The 22827-nt window shown below is 41.1% G+C and overlaps 1 protein-coding gene across 4 annotated transcripts in view; it reads left to right on the plus strand.

Annotated features, from left to right (window-relative positions):
- Nucleotides 1–22297, plus strand: part of SCAPER (S-phase cyclin A associated protein in the ER) — a 392992-nt gene extending 370695 nt beyond the window's left edge. For 2 of the 4 annotated variants that reach the window (XM_033920797.1, XM_033920798.1), the window contains one exon: nt 21815–22297. In XM_033920797.1, the coding sequence (XP_033776688.1) occupies nt 21815–21918 (104 nt within the window). In that variant the 3' untranslated portion in view covers nt 21919–22297. Of the gene's footprint in view, nt 1–3915; nt 5135–21814 lie in introns of those variants that run through there. The other 2 variants (XM_033920795.1, XM_033920796.1) reach the window with 2 other exon arrangements.
- Nucleotides 22298–22827: the final 530 nt, after the last annotated feature.

Consider the following 22827-nt stretch of genomic DNA (forward strand, 5'->3'; position numbering starts at 1 on the left):
GGCATTATAACATTCTTAGTCTTGTTTACCATCCCTTTTCTAATAATTCCTAGCATCTTGTTTGCGTTTATGTCTGCCACTCCATAATGGACAGGAGGTTTCAGCCTATTGTAAACAATGACAGCCAGATCTTTTTCTTGGTCCCTCTCCCTGCCCCATTCCTGCAAGCTCTGTTTTCATCTGCAGAAGCCTCAAACACTTTAAAATCATAAGTGTTTGAGGCTTGTGCAGATGATTACAGAGCTTGTAGGGATGGGACACGGACAGAACTCATGGGGGATAGGATGGGGAAGGAGATAGATCCCGCGGGGAAGGGGACAAATTTGTCCCCATGTCATTCTCTAGCGCTGACCCCCAAGGTTGATCATAGCATATGGCAACTATGATTTAGGTTATTCTTCCCAATGTGCATCACTATGCATTTGTCCACATTAAATTTCATCTTTGCTTATTCTTGATTTTTTTTTTCTTTCTAGTTTCACCTTTTCTGCCACTTCCATCCCTCCAACCTGATCTTCTCTCTTTGAACTCTTTCATCAGCTCCCTGCTCTTTCAACCCCACACAGTTCCTCTCCCTGTCCTCATCTCTGTTTTTCTTTTTTCAGCCCATCCCTCACCCACTTATCTTTGTATCATAACCCGTATCTCCCCAGTTTGCATTCACTTCAACTCTATTCTCCCTTTTATATCTCATACTTCTTCCCTCACAACCCATGTCTTCCAGCTTTCAATGCCTGTGTCTACTCTTTCCTTCCTCATTCCTTTCCCAGTGTCTCCCTGAATACTTCTCCTCCTCTCTATGGTAGACCTAAGGCAGGAAGCCTGTCTGACCTACTTCAACTCTTCTTTGTTCCCTGCTATTAGCCCATTGGTCAGATATTCCTTAGCCAACCAATAGGCTGCAGGGGAAGGCGGAACCAGTAGCTTAGAATACGCCAACTTTCTGTCCTGCTTTTCCCTGCAACCTGTTGGCTGGCTAAGGAATGTCTGACCAATGGTGTATCCTAAGCTACTGGTCCTGCTTCCTTTGCAGCTTATTGGCTAGCTAAGGAATGACTGACCAGTGGGTTGCAGGGGGAGGTGGGAGCAGTAGCTACAGAGACACTCCCTTTCTTCCTACTTTCCCCTGCAACCATGAGACCAACCTGAAATTTCGGCAACATGTAGCTCAGACTTGCAGAGAGCCACGTCATGCTGGGGAAGGAAGGAGCCCATTGTTTGTTCTGTAACTGAAGCCAGGTGGGGGGGGGGGAAGAGACTGGGTAAAGCCTGATGGGGAGTTACATAAGAAAAAGCAAGTAGATGAGAGAGAGAGGCTGACTAGGAGGGGATGACTTGTATTTTTCCACTTTTTGATGAAACATATGGCAAAATACAACGATGCGTGTTTTGGCCCTCCGAATGTTATAAAATGTGACCCCTTATAGAAAAAGGTTGGGCAAGCCTCCATTAGTAAATCTAGCCCTATATTACTATCCTTGTTTTGTTCTGTCTGGCCACTCATTGCCTTTTTCTGCAGTACTTCAATGTTGTTTAGTTACAAAGAGTTTGGAGTGAATAAACAGTAAAGTACTGCACCTGCAGAGCAGTGTCAAAAATAACTGATATAGTTTGGACTGACCCACTTGTGTATAAAAGGGGACGGAAACTGCTATAGGGGGCAGGCTAAGTAAACACAGGAGCAATAAACCAGGCAGAAAAAATATACTTCTCAGGACGCCAGGAAAGCTCTGAGAGGAGAATAGGATTCTATTTTTAAATAATCCACCTGCTTTTAATTATCGCCTGTAATCATAAAACAGAAACTAGTTTCTTGGGCTCTGCCAATGTTTATTTTGTACTTTTAACAATATTGAATTCATATTTTGACAATAAATGGCGAAGGCTCAGTTCTTAACCTCATAATAACAAATAAATAAACCAGTAATGGATGAGAAAAATAAACAGTGACCCTTGAAAAAAGAAGTAAATGCCCCATATCTCCATGCACAGTCTAGTTTTTTATTCAAAGAACAGAATAGCTGCAAATGTGGTGTCCATTTCAGAAAAAGAAACATACATACAGAAAAGCACAGAAGTGAAAGAATTATAGAATTGCGTCGTTTGAGGAGCTGGCTTTCTTCTTAAAAAGGACATTATCCAAGGACAAGCAGGCAGCAAATTCTCACATGTGGGTAACGTCCACGGAGCCCAGTACGGACAGTGCAAAAGTGTACTGTCACTTTTAAAATAAAAAAAATCTCGAACGACCCATACTGCACATGTTCAAGTGCCTTCTCGCTTGCTTCCAGCTTATGGGACCATCAGTTCTTTGTTTTACACAGAGTGGAGAAGACGCTTTTAGAGTTCCTCTAAGTCAGGGGTCTCAAAGTCACTTAGATGCACTTAGAGCAGGGATCTCAAAGTCTCTCCTTGAGGGCCACAATCCAGTTGGGTTTTCAGGATTTCTCCAATGAATATGCATGAGATCTAGGTGCATGCATTGCTTTCAATGCATATTCATTGGGGAAATCCTGAAAACCGACTGGATTGCGGCCCTCAAGGAGGGACTTTGAGATCCCTGCTCTAAGTGCATCTTTTTTATATGCATATTTAATGCGTATATTGAATACGTACTTTTTTGTGCCTTCCCATCTTCTAGTCATAATTTTGGTTTTCTTCTTATTCCTTTCAATTTTTGATTTCTGACTAAAATTTTTTTAAGCCTGTTCTAAAGTGGGGAGTGTCATCCTTTTTCAGTATATCTTTTACTCAACCTCCCTCTTAACCATTGAGTTTTTTGACCTTGCGTTGGCGGTTTTCTCATCCATGTCCAAGGTTTTAAGCGGGTTCAAATAGTGCACTCGGTGTCAAAGGACCATTTCAGATACGGACCTACACAGCTGGTGTGTCCAATGCCTAGGTCCTGAACATCAGGACATTTCTTGCACGCTCTGCTCTAAGTTGCAGAAGAGGTCACTTAAAGCAAGAAAGTTGAGATACAAGAAATATTTTGGGTCATCTTCGGGGGCATCAATAATGTCTGAAAATTCAGACACCAATGCACAGTGTCAAACATCTGTTTCTCCAGTGCTGCCTTCCTCAGGGGAACCTGGTAAAAAACTATAAATATACTTCTCCCTCTAGGTCTATATCCACATAGTCTTCACCATTGAATCGCTCTAAGCACCAATATACTGAGACTAAATCACCTATGAAGCGTGCTTCAGAGTCATAAATGCTTCAACACTCAATGCAGCCCACGCCAAACTGTTGCAGAAAGAACTAGTCGGGCTGCTGGAGGTGCATACTGTGCCTCGTCATTCCAAGCCTCTCCTCAGTCTGAGTATTGAGCACCGACATCGTTGACGCACAATGTTAGTGTATGTTCTGGGCATTCATTATCAATGCATGATGTCAGCACACGTCAGATGTGTCCATCATCAACGCATGATATCAAAGCACATCACTGCTGACCATCAGTGCACGAGGCCAAGGCACATCACATCTATCCATCTGTGCACAATGACAAAGTACAACACCGGCAGCCATCGGTGCATTCATCATCAATGCATGCCTTCTAAAATGGATGCCATGAGCCGCCTTCTAAAATGGATGCCATGAGCTTTTGCAGCTGCTCGCTGCATTTCCTGTAGTGCCATGAGAGATCAGGGCAGCCATTTTAGAAGGCAGCCGTGAGGAGTGGGAGGGCCATGCTCCTGCCACAAAGACCCTCCGCTGGATCACCAGGTACCTCGGTAGGCCTGGGAGGGAGAGAATTCTGGGGTTGGGAGGAAAATTAAAGGGATGGGGTCTGGGGAGCTGCCACATGGCAGAAGAGCCACAGGTTGCCAACCCCTGCCCTAGACGGTCTGAATCTCCAAGACCTGGTGTCCAGAGATATGACTCAGATTTTTCTATCTGCTTTTCCAACAGCTGTCCAGACCTGCCAGCAGAAGATTCTTACAATACACCATCAAATTCACCCCACAGGTCACCCCCAGAAAGTCTTTCCTTTGCAAAGTTTATCAGACAAATGGGGTGGTATTACTTATAAAAAATGGAATCTGAAAAACATCTGCAAGCAGAATACATGGATGCACTTGACTACAATCTGGCTGATCTTTGGCTTAAAAAAGTATGATCCCATCTCCGCTTACTACCGCAAGCTTCAGTGGCTACCCATAAATATCCGAATCTTGTTTAAACTCTGCTGCATCATGTACCACTCTCTAAATGCTAACTCATCAGAGCAGATAATCCACCTGTTCTCCACAACCAGGAACAACAGTCCCCACCAGCTGATCATCCCCTCGGCCAAGAGAGTGAAATACAAATGAATATTCAACTCCTTATTCACATATACTGGAACATCCTTCTAAAGCCCATAAGAACGGAATCAACTACCTTGCCTTCAGGAGAAGACTGAAAACATACTTGTTTGATATTTATTTATTTTAAAAATGTATATACCACCTAAAATCTAGGCAGTTTACAAAACATCATACAAAATAAATAAGAACAATACAACATATACTCTACAAAAGCTGTCCTACATCCTCCATTACTAACAATACTCATTTCGTTCACACGAATGCATTAACAAATAACTGTGTCTTTAAGAGTTGTTTTGGGTTTGTTTTTTTTAATATATCCCTGGGTTTACTTAATCGTAGCTGACCTGTCAGTGAGTTCCAGAATTTCACTCCTGCTATTGAAAATAGAAAATCCCTAACCCTCATTTCTCTCTTTCACCAATGCCAGTCTCATACCATGTTCAGATCTTAATTCGCTTCTTGGGAAATATAACTCCAACAAATCTTGAAAACATACTGAGGCTTTATGATACAAAACCTGATGTATTATCGACAGCCCTTTATATTGCACTCTTTTCTTTACAGGAAGCCAATGTAACTGCTTCAATATTAGCGTAATATGGTCCAGCCACAATTCATCCATAATCAATCTTGCAGCAAAGTTCATTAAACCTGTAATGCCTTAAATTTCTCGCTGTACAGTAACTCTGCCAATTCTGGTACCAGCAACTATTCTTGCCTATTTGCTCATTTGCAGGTTCCTTATTCCAATGGTGAACCTATATCCATCCCCTTCCTGCAACTATATCAATATCCCTCTATGCCAGGGGTGTCAAAGTCCCTCCTCGAGGGCCGCAATCTAGTCAGGTTTTCAGGATTTCCCCAATGAATATACAGGAGACCTATTTGCATGCACTGCTTTCATTGTATGCTAATAGATCTCATGCATATGAGATGCTAATAGATCTCATGCATACGTCAATTGACTCCAAACTAATTTGAATATCTTATTATGCCCCAGCATGTCAGCATTCATTTTCGCATATTTATAAGTTAAACATAAGCTCACCCACCAAAAAGGAAAACTAAGGTAATCCCAATTTTTCCAATTGCAAGCAATCATTTGCATGGCTATCCCGGTCATAATAAGGAAAAGCCGGCATTTATAGCGGTCCATGGGGGAAAGATTGCTGTTTAGGTGTAAGCGCTGGTCGCTTTGTGTGATTGTTTTATATGTATTTTTTATTATGTATGTTTATACTTGTGAGCCACTTTGAGAAAAGCAGGTTATAAATAAAATAAAACAAACAAAATCCCCACTGTTGGTGTCCCTTGCAGGCAAGTAAATATTTCCTGCAAGTCCTTCTGCAGCATCAATAATAAAAATGCTGAAAGTACTGCCCCAAGCCGTGGAGCACCCCACCGGTCATGTTACCATCACCAAATTGGACTCTTAACAACAAAGGGCTCCTTCTACGAAGGCGCGTTAGGGCCTTAACGTGCGGAATAGACGCTAGAATGTGACGCGCGCCTGCCGCTATCGCTTCCTCTTGAGCAGGCAGTAGTTTTTCGGCTAGTGCGCGCGCTTAAAACGCTCGTGCACCTTCGTAAAAGGACCCCAAAGTGTAAGGCTAAACTGTCTTGTGCAGTATTGGAGACCTTGAGATATTTGCAATGAATCGTAGCAGAATTTGTGCGCACTTTTCAGAAGGAGTTGGATTTTTTCCTTGCGGGTTTGAATTGATTTAATTTCTTTGTGAATGCTTTGAGATAGCAGGAGGGTGGTGCATAGTAATAGAACGGCTGCTGCTGTCATGCTGAGGAGCAATTTGTTTTGATTTGCATTAATTGGTTTTTTGGGGTAATAAAATCGTTCCAAATAATATTATATCATATGATAATGCTAGTGGAATGTCCAATATTGTGATAATTTGACCCCAAATGGATTTCCAGAATTTGAGTATCAAGGGACAATGATAGAGCAAATGATCCAATGTCCCTACATCAAGATGGCAGTGCCAGCATCTATTAGATTTAGAACTGTCTAACCTTTGTAACCTAACAGGGGTCCAAAAAGATCTATGCAACAAGAAAAACCAGGTCTGTCTCATAGATAACAAAAAATTGGAAAAGTTGGGATAACTTAAATTATAGTTTCTGGTGGGAATCCCTATGCCAGATTTATAAGTTTGAAAATATTAATTCTTTACAGTTGGGACATCATAGTAAATTTAAGGAAATTTGGGGCCCGTTACTATTTCCCTTTTGTTTCATGAATGAACATCATACATATCCAGGTGGGAGGGGGGATAAAACAGTTTTATATTTTTTTGTTGGAATAGAGTGCAATATGGTACGTTACTTGAATGTTCATGTGTTTACACTTTGTATTTGATCTCAAAAATGAATAAAGAATTAAAAAAAAATAGAACAGGGAGCTAGAATATTTCTTACTCGACTAAGCAAAAGCATACTTCCATTTGCAGGAAATTTGGACTGCAAAAAAAAAAAGCCTATTCAGTGAATGCTTTGTAAATCTCATGGAATTGTGCAGGGAGATTTGTCTTTTCTTTACAGTTCATTTGCCATCTGGAAACAAAAGAGCATAAAAGTAAAGCAATGCTTTTGGCTTTTAACTTTTTTTTTCTAGCTAGATGTGACCTCATAGCTAATGACAGTGTTTAGCCTTTGTAAACGAGCCTCGCTCCATACTGGCTAGTTTATACCAATGTTCCATATGAAACCACATCAAAAATCTTTACCGAGAGCTGCTTAAATAACATCTATGTCTTCCTGATCTACTACCCTGCTTTGTTTTGACAAGATCTCCCCATTGCGAAACCGTGTCGTCTGTTTGCCAAGATGCCTTGCTGTCTTATTTCAGTAGTGTTTACATAGCCTTCCACACTGCTGAAGTTAAATAGGCAACCTAACAGTTTCTGCTTCCTCCTAGTTCCTGCTTCCCAACAGTTTCTGCTTCCTCCTAGTTCCTGCTTCCCAACAGTTTCTGCTTCCTCCTAGTTCCTGCTTCCCAACAGTTTCTGCTTCCTCCTAAGGCATTTTTTTTTTCCAAAGACAAGTTAAAGCCACGACGGGTGCAGCCAACATGAACAATCAACTTGAAATCACAGTTCAAAGGACAGAAAAAGGTTAAATGTCTTCTGGGATCCTCAGCCAGCAGGAACACAAACCAAACTTATGTTGTTATCCCTCTGGCAATAAATGATCTGGCTAGAAATATCACATCTGCAGTACAAAGACTTGTAAATTTTGGGAGATACTTAAACCTATAGTCGATTCAATAGCATTTTCAGAAGTTCTACCCCACTCATGATAAGGGAAAGAAAAAACTGCACTCTACAACCAGCTTTACATTACAATACATTACATTAGTGACTTCTATTCCGCCTGTACCTTGCAGTTCTAAGCGGATTACAGTAGAAGATAGCTGGACATTTCTAGGAAGTTACAATTTAGGGGACGTTAAATAGTAGAGGCAGAGGGAAGAAATTGAGGAAGGGAGGAGAATAAAGGATTACTAGTAGGTAAAATGTGGTTCAGGGTTGTTTACTTGGAAGGATCATTGGGGAGATATTAGCAGAGGGGAAGGAGGTCAGCTGGAAATTTGCATGGAGGGGGAGGATGCAAGGAGGGGGGATAAGAAGGCTGTATAGTTTTTTTGAATAACAGTTTTGATTTCTTTTCGGAATGATTTAAAGTCATTTGTAGTTGTTAACAGGTTGGAGATGGAGGGGTCCAGCTTCGCTGCTTGCGTCGCTAGGAGGCCGTCGTACATTTTCTTGCGCTGTGTTCCCTTGAGTGGTGGGTAGGAGAATAGGATCTGGGTTCTTCTTAGTCTGGGTGTGCGGTTGCGATTTAGACGGTTGTTGAGGTAGATGGGTGCAGTTCCGTTTATTGCTTTGAATAATAGATAGTAAAATTTGAATTGAATTCGAGCTCGTATCGGTACCCAGTGTGAGTCTAGGTAGGCATTAGTGATATGGTCAAATTTTCTGAGTGAGTAGATCAGCCTGAGGGCTGTGTTTTGAATGGTCTGTAGTTGGTTTATCAAGTTTGTGGGGCATGAAAGGTAGAGGATATTGCAATAGTCCACTAGTCCTAGGACGAGGGATTGGACTATGATCCTATAGTGATCTTTTTCGAAGAATTTTCTTATTTTTCGTAGGTTGCGCATGGTGAAAAATGCTTTAGCACCTGGCTCCAAGCCTGGTGTAATCAAGAAGGTTTTAGATGGGCAATAGATGGAACAGCATGCTATATCTGCTATACATTGCCCTCGGTGAATTTCTTCATAAAGGTGGTTAAGAAATCCCAATAAACAAACAAACTGCTATGATGGGCTACATTATTCTGTAGCAGAAAAAAGAATCCTAAGTGAAAAAATTCCATCAATATGTGGATAGGCATTTAAACTAGAGCAAAGGGGAGAAAACAAAGCTCAGGATGTCAACCCCAACAAACACATAATGATGGGGGGGGGGGGAAATGTAGCGAGAGGGATAAAAATTTCATGCAATAAAAGTAAATAATCCAAAAATTGGTAAAAGGCTATGAGCACAAATGCTCCCAGGCTTGGCAATAAAATTCCTGTTCTGGGAGCCTTTATGGTGGAAATAGATTTGGACGTTGTGGCCATTGAAGAGACATGGTTCATTGAGTTCCATGAATGAGATATCACTATGCCTAGCTATAATCTATTCAGGAGTTGAGAGATGGCAAAAAAGGAGTATCTCTTTCAAAAACATTAAAGTGGCTGAAATAGAGAAGATTTGTGGAAAAGAGGAGATGGTACATTGATCCACTCTGATATAGGCTACAGTCTTTTAAGTCAAATGGAAAACTCGGGTACAGATCAATGGAAAACTTTAGGGTTGGAAACTTGGGGTCAGATGGCAGATGAGAAGTTTGTTTCTTTGAGGGCAATATCTCCAAATGGGTTATTTTTGCACATACCATGAACTTTACTCCTAAGCTGCAGGGTATGTGGAATATGATCTCAGTCTTTCAGATTTCCCTTTGAGGAGTTATCGAGGGCATATCATCTTCCTTAGAAAGATATTTTTGCTTATATTAGAATAAATTCCTATCACACAAGACCTTTTTGGAAGGTATTTGGGGGGAACCAAGTAATTAATATTGGCATTATATCAGTATCTTCGTAATGGTCTTCCCTGTTTTGCTGCTCATTAATGGGAATTGGAACTGAGTACCAGTACTCAGTATGAGGAAGCTAATTGGGCTGTTAAGAAGCTATCTCAGTCATTGCTTCCTTTGCTATTAATGGTACATAGTGCGGACAATCATTTTTGGCCCATCACCACTGTTAACATACAGGAAAACTGTGTAAAAATCGTATATTGCTGATATTTGCCTGTCTTAATCCTATTTTTGCCACGGTGTCGCCCCTTTGTTGACAGAGATGCAGTGAGAAGGGCACTGTGGACTTGCTTAAATGTGCAGGCCTTTTGAAAACCAATGCAAACCAAAGTGCAGAGATGGATGGGGATTGTGATTCCCTGGGATCCTGCAATTTATCTTTTAAAAGACCAGTCCTAGTGCTTCACAGAAATCAGCAGTAATGTTTAATGTGGCCATGCTAACAGTGTAGGTCCTGGAAGCAGTCTGCTGTTTCTCTGCCTATATTAAAATGGTAAAATACTATGTGGTATATCTATGAGATAGAACATTTCTTGACTGATCAGCAGTGCACATTGGCTACATGGGAAAACATTTGAACTCCTTTCTAACCTTTTGTGTTTAACTGTCCTCCCAGACAACATTGGTATGTGAGTGAGCTACTTAATGATTTATTTTTCAAGGGAAGCCCACCAGACCATATGAATAATCTTCTTTAGTTTTCATACAGTTTGGGTGGCTTAGTGAGAGGTGTTGTTGTTTGGGGATTTAAGCTTTTTCTTAAAACTTTGTAAAATTCAGAGGTGGTGTGTTTCAAAATGTTTAACGGACCTGTTTCTCAGGTAGTATCCTGATGATCTTTGCTTACTTTGTATACACAAGGTTCAATAAAGAAACCTTTAAAAATTAAAACCAAAAACATCTAGACAGAGATCTGTTCTATGATATTACAAAGATGGGAGCAAAGGAGAGGTGATGATACTGAGTGACTTTACCAGATGTGGATTGAAGTATTCCATCTACAAATTTGGAAAGAAGTAGAAAGACAGTTGACGCCTTACAAGGGGCTTTGTTCAGAAAACTGGTGATGGACCTCACCAGGGTAGGATCAATGCTATTTAACTTATTTATAAACAAATGGAGAACGTGTGTCTTAATATCTGGGTGGGTGCACACATGGGCAGCAGTGATCACTAGATAGTGTGGTTTGGTATAAAAGCTAATTCAAAATTCTTAGTGTCAAACAAGCTGACTTCGGTAAAAAGGAGAATTACCTGAAGAAGGTGTTGGAAGGGTGGGAGCAAATAAGGGGTGAGGAAAAATAGTGGGACTAAACTGAAAGGGCTACTGATCTTTATTTAAGGAAAGTAAATAAAAGCAAGAGGAAAACGAAATTTGATATGGTCCACTAATGAAGTGGCCACAGAAATCAAGGCAAAAAAAAAGTAGCGTTCACAAAATACAGATAATCACAAATGGAGCAACACAAACAAGATTACCACATAAGGCTGAAAGGTTCAAAGAAAGATGACAAAAGCATAAACAGAAGTAAAAATGGCTAGAGAGATAAAACAAAGTGAGAAGACATTTTTCAATAATACAGGGGAAAGGAGGAAGGCTAGAGGTGGAATTAGAGGTGCTGAGGGGTCAATGTGTGATGATTTAAGAAAGGTTTGGACAGTTTTCTGTAGAAAAAGTCCATAGTCTGTTATTGAGAAAGACAGAGGGGAAGCCACTACTTGCCCTGGATCGGTAGCATGGAATGTTGCTACCCCTTGGGTTTTGGCCAGGTACTAGGGATCTGGATTGGCCACCGTGACAACAGGCTACTGGGCTTGATGGGCCATTGGTCTGAGCCAGTAAGGCTATTCTTATGTTCTTATGTGAACCAAGTAACATTGTAACATAGTAGATGATGGCAGATAAAGACCCAAATGGTCCATCCAGTATAGGGCAATTAAGCCATTGTAGTATCACTGATGAGGTTGGCTCTGAGGCACTGTGGAATGAGGCATTATGACATCACAATCTCATCTCTGGAATGTTGCTCTCATTGGGGTTCCGGAACCTTGCTATTCTTTGAGATGCTGGAATGTTGTTTCTCCTTGGGTTTTGGCCAGGTACTAGGGACCTGGATTGGCCACCGTGAGAACGGGCTACTGGGCCTGATGGACCATTGTGTACAATTCTTAATCTGCTCATCAACCAGTGCAATGCACCGTGGTTTTCTCATCATTAGAAGTACAGTAACACTGTTAAACAAAAACAGTTGTGCACAACAGTGCTGAAAAATAAATACATAGCCACGCTGGAACCTGCTATTCGGCTTTTGAAAAGGGGCCCTTAATGTGCTCACCATTAGAACAAAACGGTTCAGGATGCTACAGTGCAGACTGGGAAACAGACTGTAGCATAAACCTTTATGAAAACATTACTTGACAAAAACCAGCTTTACACAGATACAGTACAGCGCTGGACTGTATCACTCATGGTATATCAGCCTGATTAACTTTTAGCACTGATAGGTCAACTTCTGACACATAACCTCTGGAGAGGTGCAGGCGTGTAACTCCAGAATGACAGTACTGTATCTGTAGAAGATGGAGATGTCGACTTCCGCTTGATCAACCTCTAGCACATAACTCAAGTGGTGACGGGACTCGCGCGATTTTGTCTAGAAACCCAAGTGGTGACTGGACTAAATCGCGCGAGACAACTGAGCGCTGACAACCGAGTGCAAGGTTGACAGCGCGCCGAAGAAAAGCACTATTTTAAAGGGCTCCGATGGGGGGTGGGGGTTGCCGTTGTGGGGGGTTTGGGGGGTTGTAACCCCCTACATTATACTTAAAACTGAACTTTTTCCCTAAAAAACAGGCAAAAAGTTTGGTTTCAAGTATAATGAGGGGGGTTACAACCCCCAAACCCCCCACAACGCCAGCGCGATGTCTGTTAAGTAAAATAGGGGGTTCCCCACCAACACCCCCCTTCGGAACCCTTTAAAATAGTGCTTTTCTTCAGCGCGCCGTCAACCTTGCGCTCAGTTGTCGGCGCGCTGTTATCTCGAACAATTTTGTCTATGAACCAACTCAAGTTGGCTTCTGTCACATCAACCTCTGGTGCGTGAGTCTCGTGACTTATTGACTGAAAAAACTGTGTCAGTCTTGTCTGCTTGGCTTTCCTTCTCAAGTCCTTGAATGTCTCAACGTAAGGGACAAACGCAGAGCTCGTCAGACACTTGAATTTTAGACTGCGCTCCAGCATGAGATCACATTCCTCCATGTCATCCAAACTATATGAAAACTAAAGAAGTTTTTCTAACGTTGATGCCCATCCTGACATGCAATTCAGGTTCTTTCCTTTAAGTGTGCAAAATTTTAGGCTCTGTTGACCATAAGAGGCTCGCATTTGAAATCACCTTTGGCATTGGCTCACAGTAGCAGGGTGGCGCACTCTTTAAATGCTTTGAATCCTGGGGCTTTTGCTGCCATTTTCAGTATGCATGTTTGTTTCCCAGTCTGGCACATATCCCTTTTCTTCAATCACACTTAGCAGGTACATTTTAAAGTCCTCAGTAGCTTCGTTGTCAGCTGAACCTGCCTGCCCGGAAAGGTTTACATTTTTTAGTGCACGCTAGCCAACCTGAACTTGCAGAAAAGGGTTTCACATTTTCCTGCCCCTGGGTGACGTATTGCCACTTCTACATCTTTTCCACTGACTGATCACGAACCACAGATGTTGCTTTGGAACTTTCTGGTGCAACTTCGCAAACAGACTGATGAATGTCTTCCCCTTTTTTGCTGGATGGATCAGATTGTGGATTCAATCACATTGAACTCATGGCTGACAACAGAAAAAGACCTGCCAAAATGAAGGCTGTCATTCAGACACATGACATGCTTCTTTTTCTTTGAAGCTGTACCTGCAGGTGCTTATAACCCTCTCTCGATGCTTGTTGGCCATCCTCTTTGGAGCTTGTAACTTGCTCTCTTATGCTTCTAACTCACTCTGTTGATGCTTGGTGGCCATTTCTGGAAGCAAAGATAATACCGGAAGTGAAAGAGAAAGGAAACAAAGCTTTTATTCTAAGGTTGGGGGTCCGTGAATACATGAGCGCATGGCATGAATAGCAATCACAATGCATGCAACTGCAGATAAGCAAAATTGTGAATCAGTCTATATTCTGTGCATGTTATTATTGTAATGCCAAAAAGTAATATTATACAAGCGGAATATCAAAAAATTAATATAACCACTTAAGACACTTGGGTCTTTTCTCCATATTAGGAACCTGTTCTAGTTAGTCTCTGATAACGGTATCTACCAAGTGAATATCTTTAGGTGGTTGTATTAATTGTTGTAATGTTTGGTGCTGCCTATCCCGTTACCGCAGCTTTTTCCAATGGCCATCCACGAAATTGTGGACGTCTATTTTGTGAATCGCTCATAGCCTTTGGACATCTAACTTTCAATTATTGCTTGTTAAAGTTGTTAATTGGGCTTATTATCCAATTTATTTGGATGCCTAACTTTATGCGTCCTTTACAGAATTTGCCCCCAAAAGCCTAGCAAATCATCTAGAAAGTTGAGTTCGAAAATGGCGACGTGGACATTTTGGCAAGAAAAATGGCCATGTGCCACTTTATGCTGTTTTTGGGATGTCTTTTCTGTTTTGAAAATGAGCCCCATAGTCTGATTACTACACACTAACCGGTTAATACATCCATGACATGGGAGCGCTTAATGCCTCCTAAATAGGTGATAAGTGCTCTCCCTTCAAGTTTTTTTTAGTGTTCACATTAGCATATGACCTGAAAGAGAAATACTGGAAATGACCCTATTACATTGGCATGGTAAAATGGGCTTAGCACACGCAAAAGTCCCATGTTAGCATGTGCTAAGCCCATTTACTAGCATACTTTAGTAGATAAACCCCTTGAATATATATATCTTGGATGAGATGAAGAATAAGTGAGATATGATACAGACATCTAAATACTTAAAAAGATAAAAGAACAGATCTTTTTTCCGAAAACGAAGAGACACTAGAACTGGAGGACATGAAATGAAACTGCAAGGGGGGAAATGGAAAAAAGCAACATCAGGAAATGCTTTTTCATGGAGAGGGTAGTGGATATATGTGAAGCGCTTCCATGTAAGATGGTGGGGATGGAATGAGTGAAAGACTTCAGAAAGGATCCCTATATTGTAAGAGGATGGAATAAAGGATAGAGTGTTTCCACTCCAAGTAAAATATAAATGACTAGTCTTATAGCCCGTTACATTAACGGGTGCTAGAATATATATGTGTATGTCTGTTTTTATTTTTTTTTTTCTCTCTCCTTAGTCGCTTTATGTATTTCTGTCTGTCTGTCTTTTTTTTTTTTTTCCTTGGCTGTCCACTACCACCCCTTGCCTGCTCCCCCTGTCAATTCTCCCTTCCTTTTACCTCCCCTGTGTCCTCCACCACCCCATCACTGCTCACCTTATCCAGCAGAAGCCCTTCTCCCTTTGTTTTACCTCCCTCTGTCCATCATCACCTCCTTCCTGCTCCCCCTGTCCAGCAGTAGGCCTGTCTTTATTTTTCTGCCCCCCCCCCCTCCCTGTTCATCAGCACCTCTTCCCCTGTCCATCAACCCCTTTTCTGCCCTCCATTTCCGTGTGTTGCAGCATTTGGGTGGGCCTCAGCCTAAAGTGATTGGGCATGAGACCCCATCCCCTGCCCAGCATCTCTCCCCCCACCCAGGTGACCAGGAATCTTTCAACTCTGCCTTCTCGCTCATTCATACTTTTGAAAGTCTCCATTTTTTTAAATTTTGATTTGATTTGAGACATCCGACTCGGGCCGCCACGGCCGACATCCGACTCGGGCTGCCGCGGTCGACATCCGCCTCGGGGGGGGTGGAGGAAGAGAGAGAGCGGAGAGGCGGCAACGGCAAAGTTACTGTAAGGGAGACGCTGCATCTTTCAACAGGGAGCAGGACAGAGCGTATGCCGCGCAAGCGCACTTCCTATGTGTCGCTACAGCTCACGGAAAACCGGCACACATAGGAAGTGCACATGCGCGGCCTAGCGTTTTATTATATTAGATTGCCACAGATAGAGGTTAAGCTGCGCAGTGTGGCAAGTACAACCTTAACAACAAAGAGGGGAAGGAACCGGCAAGAGTGGGCAACCCATGCCACCTCTCTGAGCAGATTGGATGGGCTATGATGATCTAGATCTGTGTTACTAAAATGTGAGCTATCTCAGGAAAAGTGGGGCACCTTATAGAGCACTGCAGTGATCTTCACATAAAAAGTCCAAGGTCTACATCTCACCCTAACCCCCTTTTAGTATGTGGTGGACCCAACTGTACAACTACTACCTAAATTATTACCAACTATTGTAATTTTTAATATTATTTATTTATTTTTTATTGGAAACTTATAAGTCTGTTACTATAAATTATTTAAAAAAGTATATTTAGTGTTATTTTATAAGTGCTCAGTCTTGTATATCTTACATGGAAACCAAAGCAAGTTATTACAGGACCATCATTGCGCTTATATGTCCTTTTTCAAATGCATTGACGGTATCAGTATGATTGACATAACTATAAATATGTGCTGAAATTCACTATAGCTGATAAATCAACAATGTTCAATCAAACAAAAAAAGTAGCACTTATCTTATCACATTAGATGGTCTTTGCCTCGTTTTACTTGACTTTGGTGCCACAAACTAATTTTTCCAAGATCGATATTTTTCTTGACTAGTGCGATATAGGTGAAGTAGTGCCATCAACTTAAAAGAGCAATAGTGCTGTGTTGATGGTCCTGTAATAACTTGCTTTGGTTTCCATGTAAGATACACAAGACTGAGCACTTATAAAATAACACTAAATATACTTTTTTAATAATTTATAGCAACAGACTTATAAGTTTCAAATAAAAAATAAATAAATAATATTAAAAATTACAATAGTTGGTAATAATTTAGGTAGTAGATATACTGAAGAACCAACATAATATATTTTGAACTCCTATATTAATAGGACCCAACTGGCATCATCTAGGTTTTGGGTGGATTTTGGTAGGATCACATGCTCCTTCACACTTGTACAAGTTAGAGTGGGATATGGGCCTTGGTCCCCCTTCTCTGCAGTCCACTGCACTGACCACCAGCTTACTCCAGGAACCTATACTAGGACTGCCCAGAACATCTGAAGCTGTCATTCAGGCAGGTATGTCCTGTTTTATTTACATCTTTGACGGGGTGAGAGGGGGGGTCAGTCACCACAGGGGGAATGTGACGGGGTCATATTTACATTTCTCCAGTGGTCACCTAGTCAGTTTGGGCACCTTTTGTCCCTTATTTGCTGTTAAACCAGGTCTAGCCCAAATGTCCAAATTGTCCCTGAACATTTTCTTAAATGTTTGTTTATGGCAGAAAAAAGGTCCAGGTTATAAGCTGCCCAGCCCACACCACTTCTCTGATATGCCTTCTCGAGATTTAGATGAACTACGGATGAACAGCATAGAAATCCAGCTAGAAAATAGGTTTTGAAAATAGCAAATTAGAAGAGTTTGTCAATAAAAACATCCATCTGCCCCTTTTTGAACATTTTTCTTTTTTGAAAATGATCCCCATAGTAGATGACAGCAGATAAAGACCAGTGTGGTCCATTCAGTCTGCCCAACATGATAAACTCATAGCATAAGGTATGATGTGATACTACATATGTACTATACTAGTCAATTGGCTAGACTAGGGGTAGGCAATTCCAGTCCTCGAGAGCCAAAGCCAGGTCAGGTTTTCAGGATCTCCACAATAAATATGCCTGAGATAGATTTGCATCTCAAGGAGGCAGTGCATGCAAATCCATTTCATACATATTCATGGTGGAGATCCTGAAAACCTGACCTGGCTCCGGCTCTCGAGGACCGGAATTGCCTACCCCTGAGCTAGACCCACAAAACCCATTGAGCATCTTGTTTCTAGATAAATCATACAAGAAAACTTTTATTCAAAATTGTATCAAGGGCTTCTGGAGGGAAAGGTGAAGAATCATGAGGCACAATGGAACTTGCTGATGATCTCACCATTAACAAAATTAGATTGGGAGGAAGTGTATACCTCTGTTTCCAAGTGTTCCTGGATTACTAAATACAGATAGCTTCAATATCAAGTGATGAGTAGGCTCTACACTAGCTCCATGCTGTTATTCTATATGGGTAAGCGGCCCATAGGCACTAGCTAGAGAGGATGTGGGGATTCGGGTTCTTTCAACCACATGTGATGATCATGTAGGGTGATACAAAGATTCTGGAAAGTGGTATGCAATTATATTCTAAAGAATATGTCCATTGCAAAGCTTTGGCTTGGGGTCTCAGGCTACATTTGTTGGGGGTAGAAGATTTTGAGGCTTTCAAAGAGAATTTATTCATAATATGTTTTTGGCAGCAAAGTTAACCAGAACGAGCCAGTTGTGTTCTGCAACAGGTCCCTAGATTGAGAGCTGATATCTCATCTAGGGAGACATGGATGTTGAGAAGAAGCAGCACGAAGTTGGAAGTAGTATTAAGAACATAAGAAGTTGCCACCACTGGGTCAGACCAGAGGTCCATCATGCCTAGCGGTCCGCTCCCGCGGCGGCCCATCAGGCTGTGACCTGTGAAGTGGTTCCTGACCATTTCTGTAACCTACCTCTACATCTATCTCAAGGAGGCAGTGCATGAAAATCCATCTCATACATATTCATTGTGGAGATCCTGAAAACCTGACCTGGCTCTGGCTCTCGAGGACCAGAATTGCCTACCCCTGGGCTAGACCCACAAAACCCATTGAGCGTCTTGTTTCTAGATAAATCATACAAGAAAACCTTTATCCAAATTGTATCAAGGGCTTATTGAAGTGGTTAAGGGAAGGATTTTGACGTGGGAGCCTCTGTTGTAATAGGGCCTGGAGTGTTTTGTAAATAAGGCAAACAAGGGCATGCATGGGGAATGCCTGAGTATTTTAGGTTGTGCCCAACACATGTGATAGTTTTACTGGTTCCGAAGATGTGTGAAAGTGTGTGCTTTACTAGAGGAAAAGGGTTATTTAGGTTTCTTGATTTCTTTTGCTCCAATGTTACAACAATATATGTTCCATTATCTTGCTTTGCTTGGTTGTTTGCACACCTGATATTCCGCCAATGTCGCTATGCCCACATTACTCCGCAAATCACTTCATTGGCTCCCTATCCATTTCTACATACAGTTCAAACTGCTCTTAATGATCTACAAGTGTATTTGCTCTGCAGATCCTCAATATCTCTCCTCTCTCCCCACACTTCCCCCCTGGGAACTCCACTCATCAGGTAAGGCTCTCTTGATGGTACCCTTCTCTTCTATAGCCAGCTCCAGACTCCGTCCCTTCTACTTTGCTGCACCGTCTGCCTGGAACAAACTGCCTGACACGATACGTCAAGCTCCATCTCTGGCATTCTTCAATTCCAGACTCAAAGCCCACTTCTTTGAAGCTGCTTTCAAGTCCTAACTCCAACCCACCTGTAATTCCCCCACTTTATCACTGTGTTTAGATGCACCTTCTTGTCCAGTTTGTCTGTCTAGACCAGGGGTAGGCAATTCTGGTCCTTGAGAGCCGGAGCCAGGTCAGGTTTTCAGGATATCCACAATTAATATGTATGAGATGGATTTGCATGCACTGCCTCCTTGAGATGCAAATCTATCTCAGGCATATTCATTGTGGAGATCCTGAAAACCTGACCTGGCTCCGGCTCTCGAGGACTGAAATTGCCTACCCCTGGTCTAGACTAGTTTGTAAGCTCTTTTGAACAGGGACTGTCTCTTCTATGTTTTGATGTACAGTGCTGTGTATGTTTAGTAGCGCTATAGAAATGATAAGAAGTAGTAGTAGTGATATTTTCGCCATTGGAAGGGGGCTAAGGAATGTATGGGGCTTTTTATGTTTTAATGTATGGTGGAGGGTATAAAGCGCATATGAAAGTAAAAATCTAGTTAAGCTATGGTGAGGGTGGGGGCTGAGATTGGGTTTATATTTATATGTTTAAATGGATCTATTGACTATGGGAAAGATGGATATACAAAGTATCTTTATAGTGTAATTTATCTTTTTACCATGGTTTGGTGTTTTTTTGAGTCGTACTCTTTCTCATTGAAACTGTTTTAACAAATTGAGCATACATATTTTTTCATTATTGACTGTTTTGGTTATAAATATAATGGGTAAATGTAAATTAGTTGCAATTTCTCTAAAGCACATTGGAAACAAAGAAGAAAATCTGTACAATTAAGCTCTGGAATTCATTACCAGAGGATGTGGTAAATGCAATTAGCATAACTGGGTTAAAAAAAAAAACATTTGGACAAGTTCCTGGAAGAAAAATCAGTAAACTGTTATTAAGATTGAATTGTGGAAAGCCAATGTTTATCCTTGGGGTTAAACAACATGGCATCTTGCTACTTTTTTGGGATCCTGCCAGGTACTTCTGACTTGGATTGGCCACTGTTGGAAACAAGATACTGGACTTGATAGATCTTTGGCTTGACCCAACTGTTTCCTTTTATTTTGTTTTGTTTGTACTTAGTATTCTGGTGTGTAGACTATCAGATTCTGTTGAGTAATGTCAAAATCAAGATGACCTTCATTCTTCCTGCTCCTGACATCATCAAATAGTATCTTCTATAGCAGTGTTTTTCAACCGCTGTTCCGCGGCACACTAGTGTGCCGCGAGATGCTGCCTGGTGTGCCGCAGGGCCGCCGGGCCCGGAGCTGACAGGGGGCCCGAGGCAGGGGCGCCAGTAGCTCGCCAAGGCAAAGTGAGTCTATCACCCAGGACTCACTTTGTCTTGGCGATCTAATCTATCGAGCAGATAAGTCTAATTCTCCCCGACGTCAATTCTTTAGTCGGAGAGGAAGTTCGGGCCAACCAATCGCTGCCTGGCTGGGCGGAACTTCCTCTCCGATTGCAGAATTGACGTCAGGGAGAGCATGCATCGGCGTCGGCTTTGGGGCCTGTTATCCATTGGTGGGTCCTGTTCCCCGATGGCAGCGGCAGTGGCAGTGGCTTGGGGAACAGCAGGGAGAAAGAAAGAAAGGGGGCAGGCAGGGAAACAGAAGGAAAGAAGAGAAACAGAAAAAAAGAAAGAAAGGTCAGGGAGAGAGGAAGAAAAAGTTGGGGGAAGGAATGAGGTGTGGAGGAGAGAAAGCATACAGGCTGATAGAAGGGAAGAAAGATTGGATGCACAGTCAGAAGAAGAAAGTGCAACCAGAAATCACCAGACAAGGTAGGAAAAATGATTTTATTTTAAATTTAGCAAAGTGGAGGCAGTATTACCACAGTTTTCAAAGGAATTTGCCCAAATAACTTAATAGTTAACTGGGTAAATTCCCAGAGATGAAAACTTCCCTTCACTTACTATGCACAGTTCTGAATTTATATCTGCTGTCTATATTTTACAATATGGTCACCTTTTACTAAACCGCAATAGTGGTTTTTAGCGCAGGGAGCCTATGAGCGTCAAGAGCAGCGCTGGACATTCAGTGCAGCTCCCTGCGCTAAAAACTGCTATTGTGGTTTAATAAAAAGGATGGAGGGTATATTTGTCTATTTTTGTATGCTATAAAAACCAAATACAGAGAGAGACTGAGAGCTGTTGACGAAGAGCTACGTGTGTGTCTTTCTTCGATTCCAGCCAGAATATCAGCTTTGTGTTCAGCCAAACAGGCCCAGGTTTCGCACTGAATAAAGTATTTTATAATTTTTATTTTGTAATAAAGTAATTATAAAATACTTTCTTTGTGTTTATTTGATTCCTATTCAAGAGAATTACTTTATATATAGTCAATATAGGCAGAGAGTTAAATTTTTTAACATTTTCTAATGGTGGTGTGCCTCGTGATTTTTTTCATGAAACAAGTGTGCCTTTGCCCAAAAAAGGTTGAAAAACACTGTTCTATAGGTTATTGTTTGAAGTTGACATGAGTGCAGGGACCACTTCTTGTGCTTTATTATTCATTTAGAGCTGAGATTAGAGAAATATGTCAGTGTCTCAGTAGTGTTCTTATTTTTAACATCATCTTGTGCAATTATAGAGCTGCTAATGTAAAAACCATAGTATCTGTCTGATTTCAAGATAACCAGAAGTCTAATGTGATGTAGTTTAATAACATTTGTAAATTTAGTTTTTTAAGAGTAGGGTCTTGAGAAAAAAACTCCTAAATCTTGTCCACATCCAGGAATTTAAAAATACATGAAATGAGAAACGCCCTGCCACGTCTAGTCACTTATGTAGCCACTTTGGCCATGAAAGGAATGAAGGTGTGTTTGACTTCACTGTTTTTCTTGTTTGTCCTAGAAAAATTCTTCAGTGCTCAGGATTACCTGGAACTCTCCAACAGATTTCCTCGGCACATCTGGGAAGAAGCTCGACAATTTTTTTTGAAAAAGGAAGAAAAATGAATGATTTTAATTAAAAGAGTAAAGAAAAAAATATTTTTCTAAATTAGAATAACTTTCCTATTAAATAATGCTGATTCATCTGGTGCATAAAAACTTTTTGGTACATTAGATGCACTATATATATAATAGTCCTTGTTCTGTAGATATATATATACATACAGTATATATAATTTGCACTATTTATATCAGGAGTACTGTAGATTTTTTCAGTGTTGTGTTCTGTAATTTTGCAAACTGGAGTTTATCTTGTTTCCAGACTGTATCATGTCTGGGAGAGCCCAGACCTTATGACATGGAACTTCTTGCACTGAGAAAATGCTGACATTATAAAAGATAAAGTCATGTTCATATGTTGTAATAAAATAACTTATTCAGTTTGTATGAAAGACTCGTTTTATATTAAATGCTGATATAGCTAGGATAGAAAAAATATTGCCAGGTCTGTATGACTTGGAAATTAGAAAAGTTCAACAGCAAAAAATAATCCTGGAAATATGCCAAACTGATTACCAGTTTATTTTAATCACATTAATGAAAATGTGACAATTTTTAGAGTCATCTTTCTGCCACATTACAATGTCTGGTTATTACATCTGGGTTTCAGTAACAGAGAGAGAAGATCAAAAAGATTGGGCAGAAGTAGTGGCTCTGGTTGCTTAAAGGGGTAATTTCATAATTGAGCATATATGTAACTAGTGTTGTGATCAGGAAAATTGTGGGCTTAGATTTACACCTGCTCTTGACCATGCACATATTTCATGTATACTACAAAGTATGTGAAAACACCGACCAATATAAACGCAGTCATTATGCTTGTAACATTAATTCCAAAATCTGAACATGCTGCAATTGAAGAATTGTTGGGGCTTCACACTTCACACCATTCAAAACCAACAAGTAAATCATAAA

Source organism: Geotrypetes seraphini, chromosome 14 (assembly GCF_902459505.1).
Source record: "Geotrypetes seraphini chromosome 14, aGeoSer1.1, whole genome shotgun sequence".
NCBI classification, from domain to species: domain Eukaryota; kingdom Metazoa; phylum Chordata; class Amphibia; order Gymnophiona; family Dermophiidae; genus Geotrypetes; species Geotrypetes seraphini.